General features: G+C 42.5%; 1 protein-coding gene across 5 annotated transcripts in view; it reads right to left on the reverse strand.

Annotated features, from left to right (window-relative positions):
- LOC134542374 (centromere protein I-like) overlaps window positions 1-3,675 on the reverse strand; it is a 111,025-nt gene extending 107,350 nt beyond the window's left edge. For 4 of the 5 annotated variants that reach the window (XR_010076791.1, XR_010076792.1, XR_010076790.1 and 1 more), the window contains exon 1: window positions 3,307-3,643. Coding sequence is in view for 2 of the 5 variants with exons in the window: in XM_063386581.1 (XP_063242651.1) it covers window positions 3,307-3,352 (46 nt within the window). In the remaining 3 variants the exon portion in view is untranslated. Of the gene's footprint in view, window positions 1-3,306 lie in introns of all 5 variants that reach the window. The other variant, XM_063386559.1, reaches the window with a different exon arrangement.
- Window positions 3,676-15,377: the final 11,702 nt, after the last annotated feature.

A 15,377-nucleotide genomic window follows, 5' to 3' on the forward strand; every position in this document is an offset into this window, starting at 1 on the left:
TCGTTATCAGGAAGGTAAACACATAATAAAAATGCTATTCAGATCTGTGTTACATACACCTTGTTTACCAGTGTAACCGGTGCGTGAAGCTCCTTCCTCTAGCAGCAATCGCGACTGACTGCCCATTCGTCCTCGCTCGGCAACTTTCAGGAGCGGAGCACTGATGTCATATCAGTAGGCGCGGGCCGACACATGCACACACTTCGGCGGGCGGTTAAATGCCGGGGTCGTAGAGGGTGGTGGAGGAAGAAGGGTGTTCGCAGCGTGTAAGGGGGGAGGTGGTGGCACATCGGGCTCAGAAGGGCGCAGCCCAGGACTTTGTCAAAATAACTAATAAGGAAAGATAAGCACTTACTGAAACTGTTCACACTTGTTTATATTCATGTTACTGCAGGAGTGTATTGCTTATCTCTACTCTTTCAATTTTAGCTTAGTTTCCCATTAGCTCTCAGTAAGTGAACAGTTGAGTAAAACTGTCAGTGAACTTGGGAGTTATTTTACATGAATGTGTAATTTTATAAAGTTATTATTATTTTGTGGAAGTGAAAAAAAATGTGTCAATAAATTAACATACCTATTTAGACTTTACCACTGAATATAGAATCATTCAAAACAAAAGTAGATAGTTAAATTTCAAACCTGTTAATTAGTAAAAGAACATATTATTATGTAGCCCATATTTATTAATTTTGATTATTTATATTATGCTGATTTTATTTATTAACCATTTTAATAGTACATGATTTAATACTATATGATTTTAACACAAAATGGAAGAACCTGGTACTTCAAAACATTTGTTGGTTTATTAATGTAATCCATTTATAAAGTCTCATCATGATTATTATAATAAAAACTTAAGAAGTGTAAATGCAAACATTTTGAGTCATATTTCATGTTTACGTAAGGGTGACCAAATATGTGATGGGTGTCGTAAAGTTTTACTAAAACTTCCAGAGATTTTAACCAGTTTAGAAGACTATGTTTCTAATAACTCTGAACCACAAGATGTTTTGTATGTTTCTGAGGAAGTAGTTCAAAATACATTGTCAACTCCAGAGAAATTATAGACAATTGATGCTCTGAATAAAAGTCTGATTGCTATAGAAGAAACTCTTATTAAAAAAAAGTTTATATGTATTAATATCCAGAAGAGAAAATTAAGTTTTTTGAACCAAAGTATTTATTTTAAGTCCAGGCAGCCTTGACTCTGTAAAGGTTTCCGACAGTGAAAAAAAAATTAAAAGAAAAGTTCAATACTACTAAAGACAGAAGTGTTAAAATGCAAATTTTAACAACCCTTCCAAAAAGTTGGACTCTAAAAAAAAATTGAAATTGAATTTGGAGTCTCAAACTTTATAGGAAGAAAAGCAAACAAGCTATTGGCTGAAAGAGGTATAATGTCATTCCCAGATCCAAGGCCTGGCAGAACATTAGACTCAACAACAGTACATAGCTTTAGTTAACGAATTCTATGAAAATGATAAGGTGAGTCATCAAATGCTTGGTAAAAAAGACAGTTTCTGTTAACGAAGAAGGTAAACGTATACATGTTCAGAAGTTCTTAATTCTGTGTACTTTAAAGAATCATATGTCCTATTTAAGGAGTGTTTCCCTGACCAAAAAATTGGATTCACAAAATTTTGTAAGCTTTGCCCTTAGCATTCATTGTGTTCTTCCGGGGTATGTGTGTATGTACCACACATCAAAATGTCAAATTAATAATGACCTGAATTGGCAAATGGCGAACTCTTGATTAAAACAAATAAAGATGTAATAAACAATATAATTTGCAAATCCCCAACTGCTAAATGTTATTTCTCGGATTGTGTTGCTTGCCCAGAAATTGATGTTTTGAAGACTAAGTTTGAAGATGCTTTTTTATTAAATATATAGTATTCAAACAGTAGATGCAAATTAACAATAAATGTGTCCTGGAAACTGTAACAAAATCCACAGAAGAGTTTTTAGATTAAACAGTCTTCCTACTTACGAATTTGAACGAAATCCTTCCTAAAAACCAATGCATTGTTCTTTGCGATTTTGCAGAAATTTATTCATTTGTACTACAAGATGCTGCTCGGGGCTTCCACTACAACAATGTTCAAGCAACAATTCATATATTTGTCATTGTCATATACAATGTCGATGAGGAAAAGAAGAATTTGGAGCATCTAAATTTAGTTATTATTTCTGACTATCGTGCATGATACAGTTGCTGTCCATTTATTTCAAATTCTCATGATTGATATTCTTAAAATTGAAAAGATAATTTATTTTTCAGTATGGAGCAGCATCACAGTACAAAAATAGATAAATCAAACTTTCTAAATCTATGTAAAAATGAGAAAGATTTTGGCATGAAGGCCGAATGGAACTTCTTTGCATCGTCACATGAAAAAAAAATGCATGTGGCGGAGTTGGAGGAACAGCAAAAAGATTAGCTGCATTCCCCAGTTTGCGAATGGTCTAAAATGAACAGATAATGACTCTTCACCAACTGTATAACTAGGCCAATGGCAATATAGTGAACATAAAGTTTGTGTATAATACTATCGAAGAGCATGAAACAGAAGAAAGAATCTTGAAGAGCAGACATTAAACAGGAAAAACAATAAAAGGCACATAAAAGTTTCATTGTTACATTCCACAAAATGAAACTAGGATCCTGGTTAAGAAATATTTTTTTTTCCGTCTGAGGACACTGTTGAAGATCTGGACATCAATGACATTATTGGCTTTGTTACATGCCAATACTCAAAGAAACGGTGGTTAGGTTGTGTACTCGCAACAGAAGAGGATCATGTGATAATCAGCTCCTTGGAACCAAGTGGCCCTTCTCCATCATTCAAATACCCCCAATTTCCAGATATATTAACTATTCATAAAAGGGAGGTGTTGACAAAAGTTAATCCTACAACAGCTACAGAAAGAGTGTATTGATTAAGACATGAAACCAAGGCAAATAAGATATCATCTATTAAATTTAAAAAAATAATAGTCATTCCGTGTGAAATCATCGAATTTTAAAATTAATAGTTGCTCGACCATTTTAAAAAAATTTAAAATTTTTACCCAAGAGTCTATCAGTAAATAGCTCAAAACTATTTGGCCGCGGCCAAAACTGTTTTCCACCCTAATTACACAAACTACCTACTATAACCTATAAACGATAACGCTGTTTTGAAGGTCTTTGGTATTCAAAATCCTCAAATTTGATATTTTGTGAATTTTTTTTTACGGAAACGCCGCGACAGTTACAGTTTACCAGTAAAATAATCAATTAAATTAAGTAATACAATTTACCAGTCCATGCCTGTAAAACATTCAAAAAGTCTTCTACAACAGACATTTCTTGGTCATTCCCCAATTTTTATTAAATAGTCTTCTGAAATTGCTTTCCTGTTGACAGTTCCGCTATTTGTGAACACACAGATACCTTGTTTCCTACAATATCCTTCATAACCGCACAATTTCGAAAGGATTACGACATATCATTTATATAAAGTTAAACTTCACAACACACGCGTTAATTTCATTCTACTGGTTAGTACATGACGCATAATACTAAACACAAATAAAAAATTTTATTTTTTTTTTATTTACAACGTTAATACAAATTCATCGTTTTCCCGCTCGAAGTCACAAGGTCATTTTTTTTTTTTTTAAGTGATTGGCTATTGCAGTGATGCCAACGTGGGAGTTTCTCCTCCCTCCCCCCCATTGATCGTCATACGAAAAAAGGTTTTTTTTTGGGGGGGGTACACTTATTTAGAGAGATTCTTTAGGGGGATTTTTTAGCGGGTACATTAGTTAAGAATTTTTTTTTGAGCGTGTGAAGTTAAAGTGTATAACTTGAAAAAAAAAAAAAAAAAGTATAAAGAACAGCGACACAAGTGGTGCTGGTGGATGAATATCGCACTATGACCAACAACTTGTTGATCAAGAGGGCAACGAATTCCGTTTTCACGTTTACCGGTTTTATTGTTCGACGTTTACACGTCGTCACGTTGAGGTTCTGTACGTTAGTTTGTTGTGTACTTGAATATTTTATTTCGAATTTAGAATTACGACCAAAAACTTGCTGATCAAGAGTGGTGTAGGAACTGGGAAAGAAAACTAGGGAAACAAGGAATGTGTACATGGAAAGGTTGATGGAGAAAGGGGGGCGGGAAAACTGGGCGGATCTGCACCGATATGTTAGGAGAGTAAAGGGGGAGAAGGGACTACCGGTATTAAAGGGGAGAGAAGATCAAGATTGTGAGTGACCTGGAAAAGGCTCCTTTGTTGCAGGAGCAATACTTATCGGTTTTGTAAATGATGGAGTATGGTGTGGAGCACAAGGGGAGAAGTCAGGGGAAGAGGGAGGGTTGGAAATACAGAGGTATTATGTATTAAGGGAGTTGAGGAGGCTGAATGTGAGGAAGGCAGTTGGGCCAGATGGGATAGGAAACAGGCACATCAAGCTGGGAGGGAAGGTGATCGGGAAGTATCTGCAAGTAGGTACTGTATGCGCAGTCACTGGAGGAGGGACAGCTGCCGAGGCAATGGAAAGAGGCTGTGGTGATGCTCATCTATAAAGGGAGTGGAAATAAGGCACACCCAGCAAACTATAGGCCGGTCAGCTTGACGTCGAATGTAGGCAAGGTAATGGTGAGGCTGGTAGCGAGGTACATAGTAGAAAGGGTGGAGGAAAGGGACTGGATGTATGAGAGGCAGCATGGCTTCTGGAGGGGTTACTCCTGTGAAATGCAGATGGTGGGGCTGCTGGAGGACTTGGTGGAGGCAGTGGATGTGGGAAATCAGGTAGATGCAATTTTTATAGATTTTTAGAAGGTGTTTGACAGGGTGCCCTACAGGAGGGTGATGGAAAAGGTGGAGGGGTTGATAGAGGACAGGAGGGTGGTAAATTGGACAGGGGACTTCTTGAGGGACAGGATCCAGCGAGTGAGCGTGTGTAAGGAATGGTCAGAAGAGGGAAATGTGACGTCAGGGGTACCACAAGGAAGTGTCATGGGACCTCTGCTCTTCCTGATCATGATGAATGATGTAGGGGAGGAGTTGAAAAGTAGGCTGCGGTTGTTTGCGGACGATTGTGAGCTCAATGAAACTGTGGGGGAAGGGGCGCACCTGGCAGAGGACTTGGAGAAACTGGTGTGCTGGTCGAGAGAAAATGAAATGGGAATAAACGTAGGGGAAACGAAGGTGGTGAGGTTCACGAGGAAGAGAAGGGTGGAGGGAAAAGTGTACTACTGGAAGGAACAGGTGATCCAGGAAGCTGAGGATTATAAGTACCTGGGAGTGACCCTGCAGAGTGACTTGGGGTGAGGAAAGCAGGTCAAGAAGGTGGTGAAGAAGGGCAGGAGGGGGTTGGGGCTTCTTAGCAGGACACTGAAAGGGACAGGTAGAAAAGTTAAGGAAGAGGCGTATGCAACATTGGTAAGGCCAGTGTTGGAATATGCCGCGACGGCGTGGGACCCCTACATGGAGAAAGAAATTGAGGAGTTGGAGAGGGTGCAGCGCAAACATGGGTGACAAATATGTGGAGGAGAAGGGAAGGCGAAGGCAGGATGGGGGAAACACACAGACCATCGGTGATGATGAAGGAGCTGGGGTGGGACACACTGCAAGAAAGGAGGAAAGTAGAAAGGCTAGTGAGAATGCATAAAGAAATTCGGAGGGGGGGAGCTGGGAGCTAGGTTGAACAGAGGGCTGTATCGAGGAAGGAGGGATCATGAGTGGAAGATTCAGAGGGAATGGAGACGGACAGAGAGAGGAAGGCAGGTATTCCTTGTGAGGACGGGGCGAGAGTGGAACGAGCTTGAGGGGGGGACACTGGATGTAGGAGGAGGGAAGGACTTACAAAGGAGGCTCCAGAGGGGGGAGGAGTGGGGGTAGTTGGTTAATGGGAACTCCTTGCCACCGGGCGGATGCCCAATTGCAGGTGTATTATTATTATTATTATTATTATTATTATTATTAACTCCGTTTTTACTTTTACCGTTCAACTTTTTCACGTTGTCAGTTGTCACATTTAGGTTGTGTCCGTTAGTTTGTTGTCTACTCGCGAGTTACGTTATTCTGTGGTGCCAAGGAATTAAAAAAACTATTAATAATTAATTATTCATGAATTAATTATTCGTGTTCAAATCTTTTCCAAAATGCCAAAAGAAAAAACGTAAAATATCAGCAAAAATATACAAAATGTTGGAAGACCGATCTGAAACTTCAAGGTCAGTAAGTAAAAACATTAAATATACAGGCTGGCCATGAATATGTGTTACAAATTGATAGGGATGGTAGATGTAGATGTGTGGAAAACATTTTATTAAGAAACCCATGTCCGGAAATGCATCCTTATACCTGAAACCTGTGCAACAAAGTAACAGGGGTAGGTAGGCAACCTGGCAGGGACGGTGACGTCGGATGTCAATAACGACACATGTGTATCTGTATTTATGCAGGTTTATTCGTACGCTGTACATTTTCTGCTAAAAATGTCCTCTGCCACACCCGATACATGCAGTGCAGCGCTGTAACAGGTTGCGTCGCACATCGGCGAAGAGAGCTGGTGTGTTTCCTATGGTCTGAAACACAGCATGTATCCTGCCCACCAGTTCATCCCTGGTATGTACAGAAGTGGTGTACACAAGGGACTTCACATGGCCCCAAAGGTAGAAGTCCAAAGGCGAGAGGTCCGTGGAACGCGGTGGCCAGGCAATGGGACCACCCCGTCCTATCCACCGCTGTCCAAATGCTCTGTTCAGGTGGTCACGAACACAGAGGGCGTAGTGATCTGGTGCTCCATCACACTGGAACCACAATGACGCGCGAATATCAAGACTGACGTCATCCAACATGTCAGGTAAAACATCGCGCAGAAACCGCAGATACTCTGCAGCGTTGAGGCGTGGAGGCAAAAGGTGTGGCCCTAGTACACTGTCATTTTTATCCCAGCCCAGATTTTCACTGAAAATCGCTGTTGATGGCGGGTTGGATACGTCGTGTGGCTGTGTTTCTCGGCCCAAATGTGAGTGTTACAGGTATTGAAAAAGTCATCCCTGGTGAAGCAGCTCTCGTCTGTGAACAGCACATGCTGTAGGAACTGTGGCACGTTTTCGCAGCACTGCAGCAACCATCGGCAAAACGCATGTCGTGCAGGAAAATCAGCTTCTTGTAAGGTATGTACCTTCTGTGCATGATACGGGCGCAGAAGTTGTTCCTTTAATACCAGTGCAACAGATTGACGGGAGGTGTGCATGGCATGTGCTATCGCCCGTGTGCTGGTAGATGGTGTGTCCTGAATTCGTTCCAGCACCACTTCCTCAAAGCTAGGTGTCCGTATTGTCCTTCTCGAACCACTTGCTGGCTTCGTGACGCGCAGCGAACCGGTTTCCCGCAAACGGCGGTCAATGCGTGCGAACATTGTGTGTGCAGGGTGCCGTCGGTTAGGGAACCTCTCACGACACTGTCTCTCTGCCTCTCTTCCATTGCCGCCAGCTGCACCATACACTAAATGCATATCGGCTAGCTCTGCCAGTGTGTAGCTATCCATGTCGCCTCTGCAACTGCGACAATAGCGAGTGTATCACATGCACGGTGACTCGTGCGGTCACTGATCGTCAAATCGGGTAGTAGGTAAGACAACACAACATGTTTTCACTGGCTTGATGTCGCCTAGTTGCCTACCTACCCCTGTTACTTTGTTGCGCAGTTTCAGGTATAAGGATGCATTTCCGGACATGGGTTTCTTAATAAAATGTTTTCCACACATCTACATCTACCATCCATATCAATGTGTAACACATATTCATGGCCACTCTGTATATAATGATAAACATGTATTTTTTAAACATATATGTATTTATTTAATTGTGGTGTTGTTACTATCAAATTTGAAAATATTCTTATGCTTGCCAGTGTGTTTTAATTTGTATTGAAAATACTATGATCTATAATTCAATATTGGTATTTGTATTACAGGTTGGTTAGCGTCTGATCCTACTGATGCGTGTTCCACAACCTGCAAGTATTGTCACATCATTAAAAGCGCACAAAAAGTATCTCTTGAATCATGCAAATACCGAGAAGCATAAAAAGGCTGTTGTAAAAAAAACAGTTTTGACAGAAAACACGAACATCGCCGAATTGAAAATCGCTGCATTCATTGCAGAGCACAGTTCATTACAAATGGTGAATCATATGGTCGAAAAACTGCCGCAGTTAGACACTTCATCCCAGGCGATTTCAAACCTCAAACTTCATCGCACAAAATGTTTGATGCTAATTAAAAATGTGCTCAGTCTTTGCATGCTTCAAGAACTAATAGAAGCAATTGGCAATAGTTCGTACTCAATTATAATCGAGAGTACGAATATCTCTACGCAAAAAGTACTATGCATCATGTTGCAAATTTTTTTCTGTCAAGAAAAGGCAAGTGGTTACGTCTTTCTACAGATTAATTAAAATAATTGATGCTGATGCAAAAACGGTGCATGGAGCCATTAAGTTTCAACTAGAAAAATATGGTTAGGCCATTCAAAATATGGTTCGGAAACATAATTCATTTTCTGCTTGGTTCAGACAAGAAATAGTAATCGTCGTGAAGTGTTTTTGGCACTCACTTCATTTGTGTGCCGAAAAATCATCGGAGATATTGCCCTGGCAATTGGAATTTTTAGTCGAGAAGTGCATAATTGGTTTTCCTACAGCTCTAAATGGATAGAAAAATATTGGATGCTGTACGAAACTATAAATGGTAAGGGAACACCAAAACAAATTCAAGGTCTTAGTGGAACTTGTTGGCTTGCACGATCCGAGGCATTTAATACAATACTTGATCAGTGGGAAGAATTACCACTGCTATTTTCAATTTCCAAATCAGAAGATAAATTTTATATTGCTTTACACTTGTACGACATTGTGAAAAGATTACAATTCAAAGCTTTTTTTGTTTTCTTAAAATAGGAACTGAAAAATATCAATTCATTTGAATTTAATGTTCCCAAAGCGACCACATTGAACCAACTAAGTTGCTCGAAGACCTTTTTTTGGTATTTTAAAGCTTACTTAAAAAAAACTTGTCATGCCCAGTGGCGCACCCTTTGGAGAGGGGGGGGGGGGTTGGGGTTTTAAACCCCCTCCAAAAATGTGAAGAAAAAATCTAGAATGGAAAAAGTAAAAACATTCCCAGTCCCAGCAAAATAGGTACGATGGTCTATGGGCAGTGCTCAATCTACCAAACTTTGTGAGATGTTTTCACGTCAGTGTATACATTATGGTGTCGCCATACGACTATGCTTACCCTTGCAGCGCCTAGCAATCTCTACCCGGCACCCCTTCCCCTAATCGTTATCCCTCGCTCTGTTAGTCGATGCGTTTTCATTTTCTCTTACTCAGTCTGTTTTCGGCTACCGTGTAACATTACCGAAGATTGTGGGAACTGGGCAGTGTTCTTCTTCGCGAGTTTTAGAACTGATATTGATAGTGAGTGCGGTATCAGAATGCCTAAATGTAAGCATGGTTTTAATTTACTGAACTAATTATCTAAACGACCAAAACCAGGAACTAGTTATGATGCTGATCATGAAGGTAAGCGGCTTGCAGGGAATTGATAGATTTCTCATTTGTGTGTCAGCTACTATACTGTATTTCAAGTAATTGTCCATTTTTTATGTTGCTCTTCCGAGAAAAGTGCCTGTAAACACAAACAGGAGAGCACAGACCCTGTTTTTTTTTTCAAGAAGCCGGGAAGTATTAGGATTAAGCACCACTACCACTACAATGGAGAGGGCGGGCGTCTTTCTCGGAAGAGAATCGTCAAAACACTTACAACTTACATGAAACACAGTAAACCTGCAGTTCATGATGATGGGTAGATCCGTGGCAGGAATGCAGGTTGGACAGAGGCACTTGTGATATCACGTGGCTCTAGTCACCAGAGAGCATATATTACTGTGCAATACCAAAACATTAATTCGCATTTCTAGATGAATAATTCCTACCACAGTGCAGGCACGACCCAATGATTGCGTGCATGTCTTCACAAGTATCTCGCGATTAGTAAACAACTGTTGCCCTGCGCACATTTTCCAGAAAATGGTCTGTCAGTACAGAACCCAGTCCCCAACTCACCTGTGCCCAAGAGCGTCGCCAGCCGATAACCTGGCGGGGAGGGGGGAGTTTCGACGTACGAGACTTGCTTGATCGTTCAAACCAATCATTGCCTTGTGAATAATAGTTTTTTCCTAGTGTTTTTTTTAATAGTGTACCACGAACATTTCATTTAGCATGTCTGCAATATGTATCATCAACTGTATTTGACAGAACTGATGCAGCATTGTTAAATATGAGGCTTTCGTTTCGTGGAAGGATAGACGGAACATTAGAACAAGTCGATTTTCATAATTCCTTCAAATGCAGTGACACAATTCATTTACTGATGCTGTGTATTAATTATTTACTTTGCTATGTATTATACTAGATTAGATTTAGACCAAAAAAAGAGTATTCCTGAAAATTATAGACTTCCAAAATTACTATAACCAGTAAAAGATTTATAATATATTACCTTTAAAGTGTGTAATGTGCGGACTTTAACACATAGTGTAAAAAATTGTAGTTACTTCATTTCGATATATATTTTTCCTTCCCTTTGGCTTCGAGCCTTCAGTAGTAAAGATTGGTGATCACTGATCAGTGTTATTGTAGTACCTATTACATTTGTAGGCTGCTACAGTGAATTACTTTAATTTTTTTACAAATTAGTTTGTGTTTTATAAAAACTAAGAATTTTTTGTGCGCTACGTTTATTTCAATTTTTGCATAATTTTGGACTGTATTTATGCAGTTTTAACTAGACAATTTGGTTGGCCGAAGGTGAATATTCGGGCGTGTTCGGGCAGGGACAGAACTTGATGTACATCTTAGGCTTCCCAAATAACAGTGTCTGCCTAATGGCTATTATTATTATTTATTATTATATAGCTGCAATTGGGTACAAAAGTGCCGGTGGCAAGCATTCTCCCTACTTTCCCCGCACTCTTCTTCTGAACTGATCCACACTCCCAGCCGACACACACTCCTCCTCCAGCCTATTCCATTCCCCTACCGTCCTCACGACTATCGCATTTTTCCCCCTTTCTGTTCTCCTCCTCTCTTTGAAAACCTTCCTAGTATTTTCCTTCATACTTCTAGGCATTCCCATTTTAACTCGTCTCCCCAGCTCTCCCCATCCTCCCACTCCACTCAGCACCTGGTACATCTTGACCAGTCTCTCCTTCTGTCTTCTGTCCTTTAAGCTCTCCCATCTCAATCCTATCATCATCTCTTTGGCACTGCAGTCCCCCTTCCCTTCTCTGTCCATTCTCCTCCACTTGGCCTTCACCCATCTAGCTGCTCTCCTCTGCACCCCCTCCAGCTCCGTCTCAAGTACTGCAGTGTATGGGTCCCACACTGCTGCGGCATACTCCAGCATGGGGAGGACCATAGTTTTATAGGCCTTATCATGCAAGATGCTGCTTCCACCCCTGAGCACTAGTCCCAGCAAGCCCAGGGCCTGTCTGCTCTTCTTGACTACCTTGTCTACCTGCTCCCCCCACCCCAGGTTACCCTGCAGCACCACCCATAGATATTTATAACTGGTGGTCTCACTTATCACATCTCCCCTCCAGCGATATTCCCTCCTGTCAATCTTCCTCTTACCGGTAAACCTGACCACTTTTGTCTTACCCACATTTATTTCATGCCATTATTTTCCACCCACTCTTCCAGCCTTTTCAGATCATCCTGTAGCCAATTCCTCTCAGCATCCATGTATACTACGCAGTCGTCTGCAAATAGCCTGATATGCGCCTTTATCTCCTCACCTATATATTTCATCATTATAGTGAAGAGCAGTGGGCCGAGAACACTGCCCTGCGGCATCCCTGATGTAACCCTTCCTTCCTCCGACATCTCCTCCTCCACATGTACCCTCTGTGTCCTGTTGCTTAGGAAGTCACCAATCCAACCCACAACCCTCCTGTCACTTATAGCTTCCTCCACTTTTTTCATCATTTTCTCATGAGGAACTTTATCAAATGCCTTTTCGAAATCGATGAAACAGGCATAAATCTGCAGACCTTTATCTACCCCCTCCACCAGCTCCTCCAACAGGCCCGCCAGCTGAGTTTTATATGAATATCCCCTCCGAAATCCATGCTGTCTCCTGTCAATCCACTGCCTTTTGTCCAGTTCCCCTACTACATGCCTGTGCATTAAACTCTCCATTACCTTACCTACTGCCAACGTGATGCTAACTGGTCTATAGCTGGCTGGGTCCTCTTTGCTACCCCCCCTTCTTGTGTATAGGTACCACCACCGCCTCCTTCCATTCTTGCGGCAATTTTCCCTCCTGCAGCGATCTACTGAATAACAACTCCAGGTACTTCACCATGGCTTGCCCCCCCTCCCCCCAGCTTTATCAACCCATTCCCTATGCCACCCTTGCCTATGGCTTTCCTGCTGTCTAACCTTTTCACTACTTTCTCAATTTCTTCCTTCCTGATCTCCAGCCATTTCTCGTGTCGCCCTGTACTTTGCTCAGCATGTTACCTTTCCCACTGTTTTCCCTTCTCGAACACTGACATGTACTGCATGGCCAACATGTTTGCCTTTTCCTTGGATCCCACTGCAATTTCACCTTCCTGATTCCTCAGAATCGGTACCCCTGTCCCTGTGCACTTCGTGTTCCTAACAAACCCGTATAGCTTTTGCCAGTTGCCTTTGGTCCCCTGTACCATCAGGTCCCCGAGATAGGCCTCCTTCGCATTCTTTATCTCTCTATCAGTTGCTTTCCTATTTCTTTCAGCTCCTCTGTTACTGTCTTCTTTGCCTCCTTTTTCCCCAACGCATAAAACATTCTACCCTTCCTCTTTAGTTTCCGAATTTCCCTTCCATAATAGGGTGGGTCCCCTCCCACATTTATCCTTTTTTTTTTTAGGTACATATTGCTCTTGAGCATCTCCCACCACCTTTTTTAAAATCCCTCCACAGTTCCTGTACATCGATGCCTACCCTCTATTGGTCGAATCTCTCTTCTAGAAACTCCTCCACCCTTGTCTGTACTGCCCTCCCATACAACCATGTTTGCCTGCTGCTGCATTTCATGACCTTCTTGTCCAGGCAAATCTCCACTACGGGAATATTGTGGTTGCTTATCCCATCCACCACTTTAGAGTGAGTGGCTAGCTCCTCGGGTCTTACCAGCACTACATCCAATAGTGATCCTCGAGCTCCCCAACCCATCCTAGTTTCCTAAACCACCACCTGTTGTAACCCCATGTTTACCAGTTTAGTTGCCCTCCGTTGTCCCAGTGGCCCCACCAGTTCCTTACCACACTGCCATTTGACCCCTGGAAGGTTGAGGTCACCGGCTACAACTACCATGTTGTCTTCCTTCAGCCTATCAAGCCTTTCGAGTACAGCCTCCACCTCTGTACCCCCATCACCCGGCGGCCTGTACACCGCAAGCAGCTGTATTTTACTCTTCTTTCCTGAGATCTTTTAATGAAGTATTTCTTCCTTTTCTCCCATCCATTTGACTTCTGGATCTAACTACCCCTGTACAAGAACCATTATCCCACCCCCTCTCCTTTTTCTATCCCTTCTAAAAACTATGTAACTCCCTCTTCTTATTTCACTGTCTGCAACATCCGCATCCAGCCATGTCTCTACAGCCACAACTATATCTGCCCCATAAAGCTCAACCACTGTCCAGAACTTGACCACTTTGTTTAGGATACTCCTGCAGTTAACAACCATTATATTTACTCTCTCCCTTTTTTTCCTTCCCTCTACTCCTGTTTCTTTATGCACCCTCCCCTCCCTGCCCTGCTTTTTTCCCTCCCATCTATCCATCCCTTCTTGTTTATTTCCCCTGCCTCCCTCCTCCCTACCCACCTTTCTCACCTCATTCCATTCTACTAGCTGCATCCTACCTTTGTCCACCCCTACCCCGTTTCCCTGCCACACATTACCTGCTCGTAAGCCGTCTATCATCACCTGCGTCAGGATTCCCACGCCTTCCCTATTCAGATGGATTTGGTCCCTTGTTATGTGCCTCATCTGAATTCGACTCCTTGCACTGATGTAGTTTGCACCCCATTCCTGATACTACTTCAGCATGATGGCTTTCGCAACCCTGAGCTTGTGGATAGGCACACCCCTCCTAGGCAACACTCCGCTTACTAGGATGTCTCCCCTCACTTTCCTTTTTAACTAACAAAGCATTCCCTTCATGTACTCCTCAAACTTTCCTGGCCCTCCCTCCCTAACAAGGTCGTTTGTGCCCACATGCACAATCACTTTCTTTATTCCGTCAAGCTGGCTAGCCTTAACTCTGTCTCTTACATCCTCCAATCTCTCACCACTCCTCCCTGCCTTATACGCCACCGGTATGTTTACAAATCTGAGCATCGAATCCCCAAATAATGCCACCTTTACGCTCCCGGTTCCCCTACCTTCCATAGGCCCCTAATTCCCAGCCCCTTTATCTGCCTTATCTTCCTTTAGCCTGCCTGTGTCCTCTCTGGCTACCTCAACCCATGATTTCTCTTCTCCATTTTTGTTTCTGCCGTTCTTTCTTCCCGTCCCCTCCATTTTTCTTACCCAGTCACCCCTACCTTCCCCCTCGATTGTATCTTTCCACTTTTGTATCTGTCCCTCTAGCGCTACCTTTTGCTTCCATAAGTTGCTGACCTCTTCCTCCAGGTCCCTAACCTTCCCGTTTTGCTTGTGTAGTCTGTCAATTTCTTTTCTACCCTCCTCTAGTTCCCCCCTTAACATCCACACTTCATTCCTCAATTCAGCCTACTTAATCCTAGTTTGCCCCAATGCCATCCTTTTTGCATCTCTTGCATTTACCGCCACTCCCTGCCCCTCCTGCATCCTGTCTGCTTTCCCTGCTTCATGCTTCTCTCCTGTGTTTGCCCTTAACACTTCCTGCTGAAGGTCGCCCATGTTCCCCTCCAGAGTTTTCACCATATGTCTTACTTTATCCACTTCCTCCTCCATTCTCTCCTCCCAGTTTTGCCTCCCCGCCCTTATGGTGACCACTTCCCTTTTGGTACCTTTAATTAGCCCTTCCAGGTTTCTCTCTCTCCCAACCAGTTCCCTCTCTACATCTGCCTTCCAGGTGCTCCACTCCTGCCGTGTTCCCTTTCCTCCCTCCACTATATTTCCAATTATTAGCTCATTTAGCCATTCCTGTATAAACCCCCCCCCCCAGTTGTCTGTCATCACTCCTCCTAACCTCACTACCTCCTGCCCCTGTATGGTTACCTCCTCTCCTTCAAGCGCGTAGTTCGTTTCCTTTATATTATCTTCCTCCTTTGCCC

The sequence above is a fragment of the Bacillus rossius genome, chromosome 1 (assembly GCF_032445375.1).
Source record: "Bacillus rossius redtenbacheri isolate Brsri chromosome 1, Brsri_v3, whole genome shotgun sequence".
NCBI lineage: Eukaryota > Metazoa > Arthropoda > Insecta > Phasmatodea > Bacillidae > Bacillus > Bacillus rossius.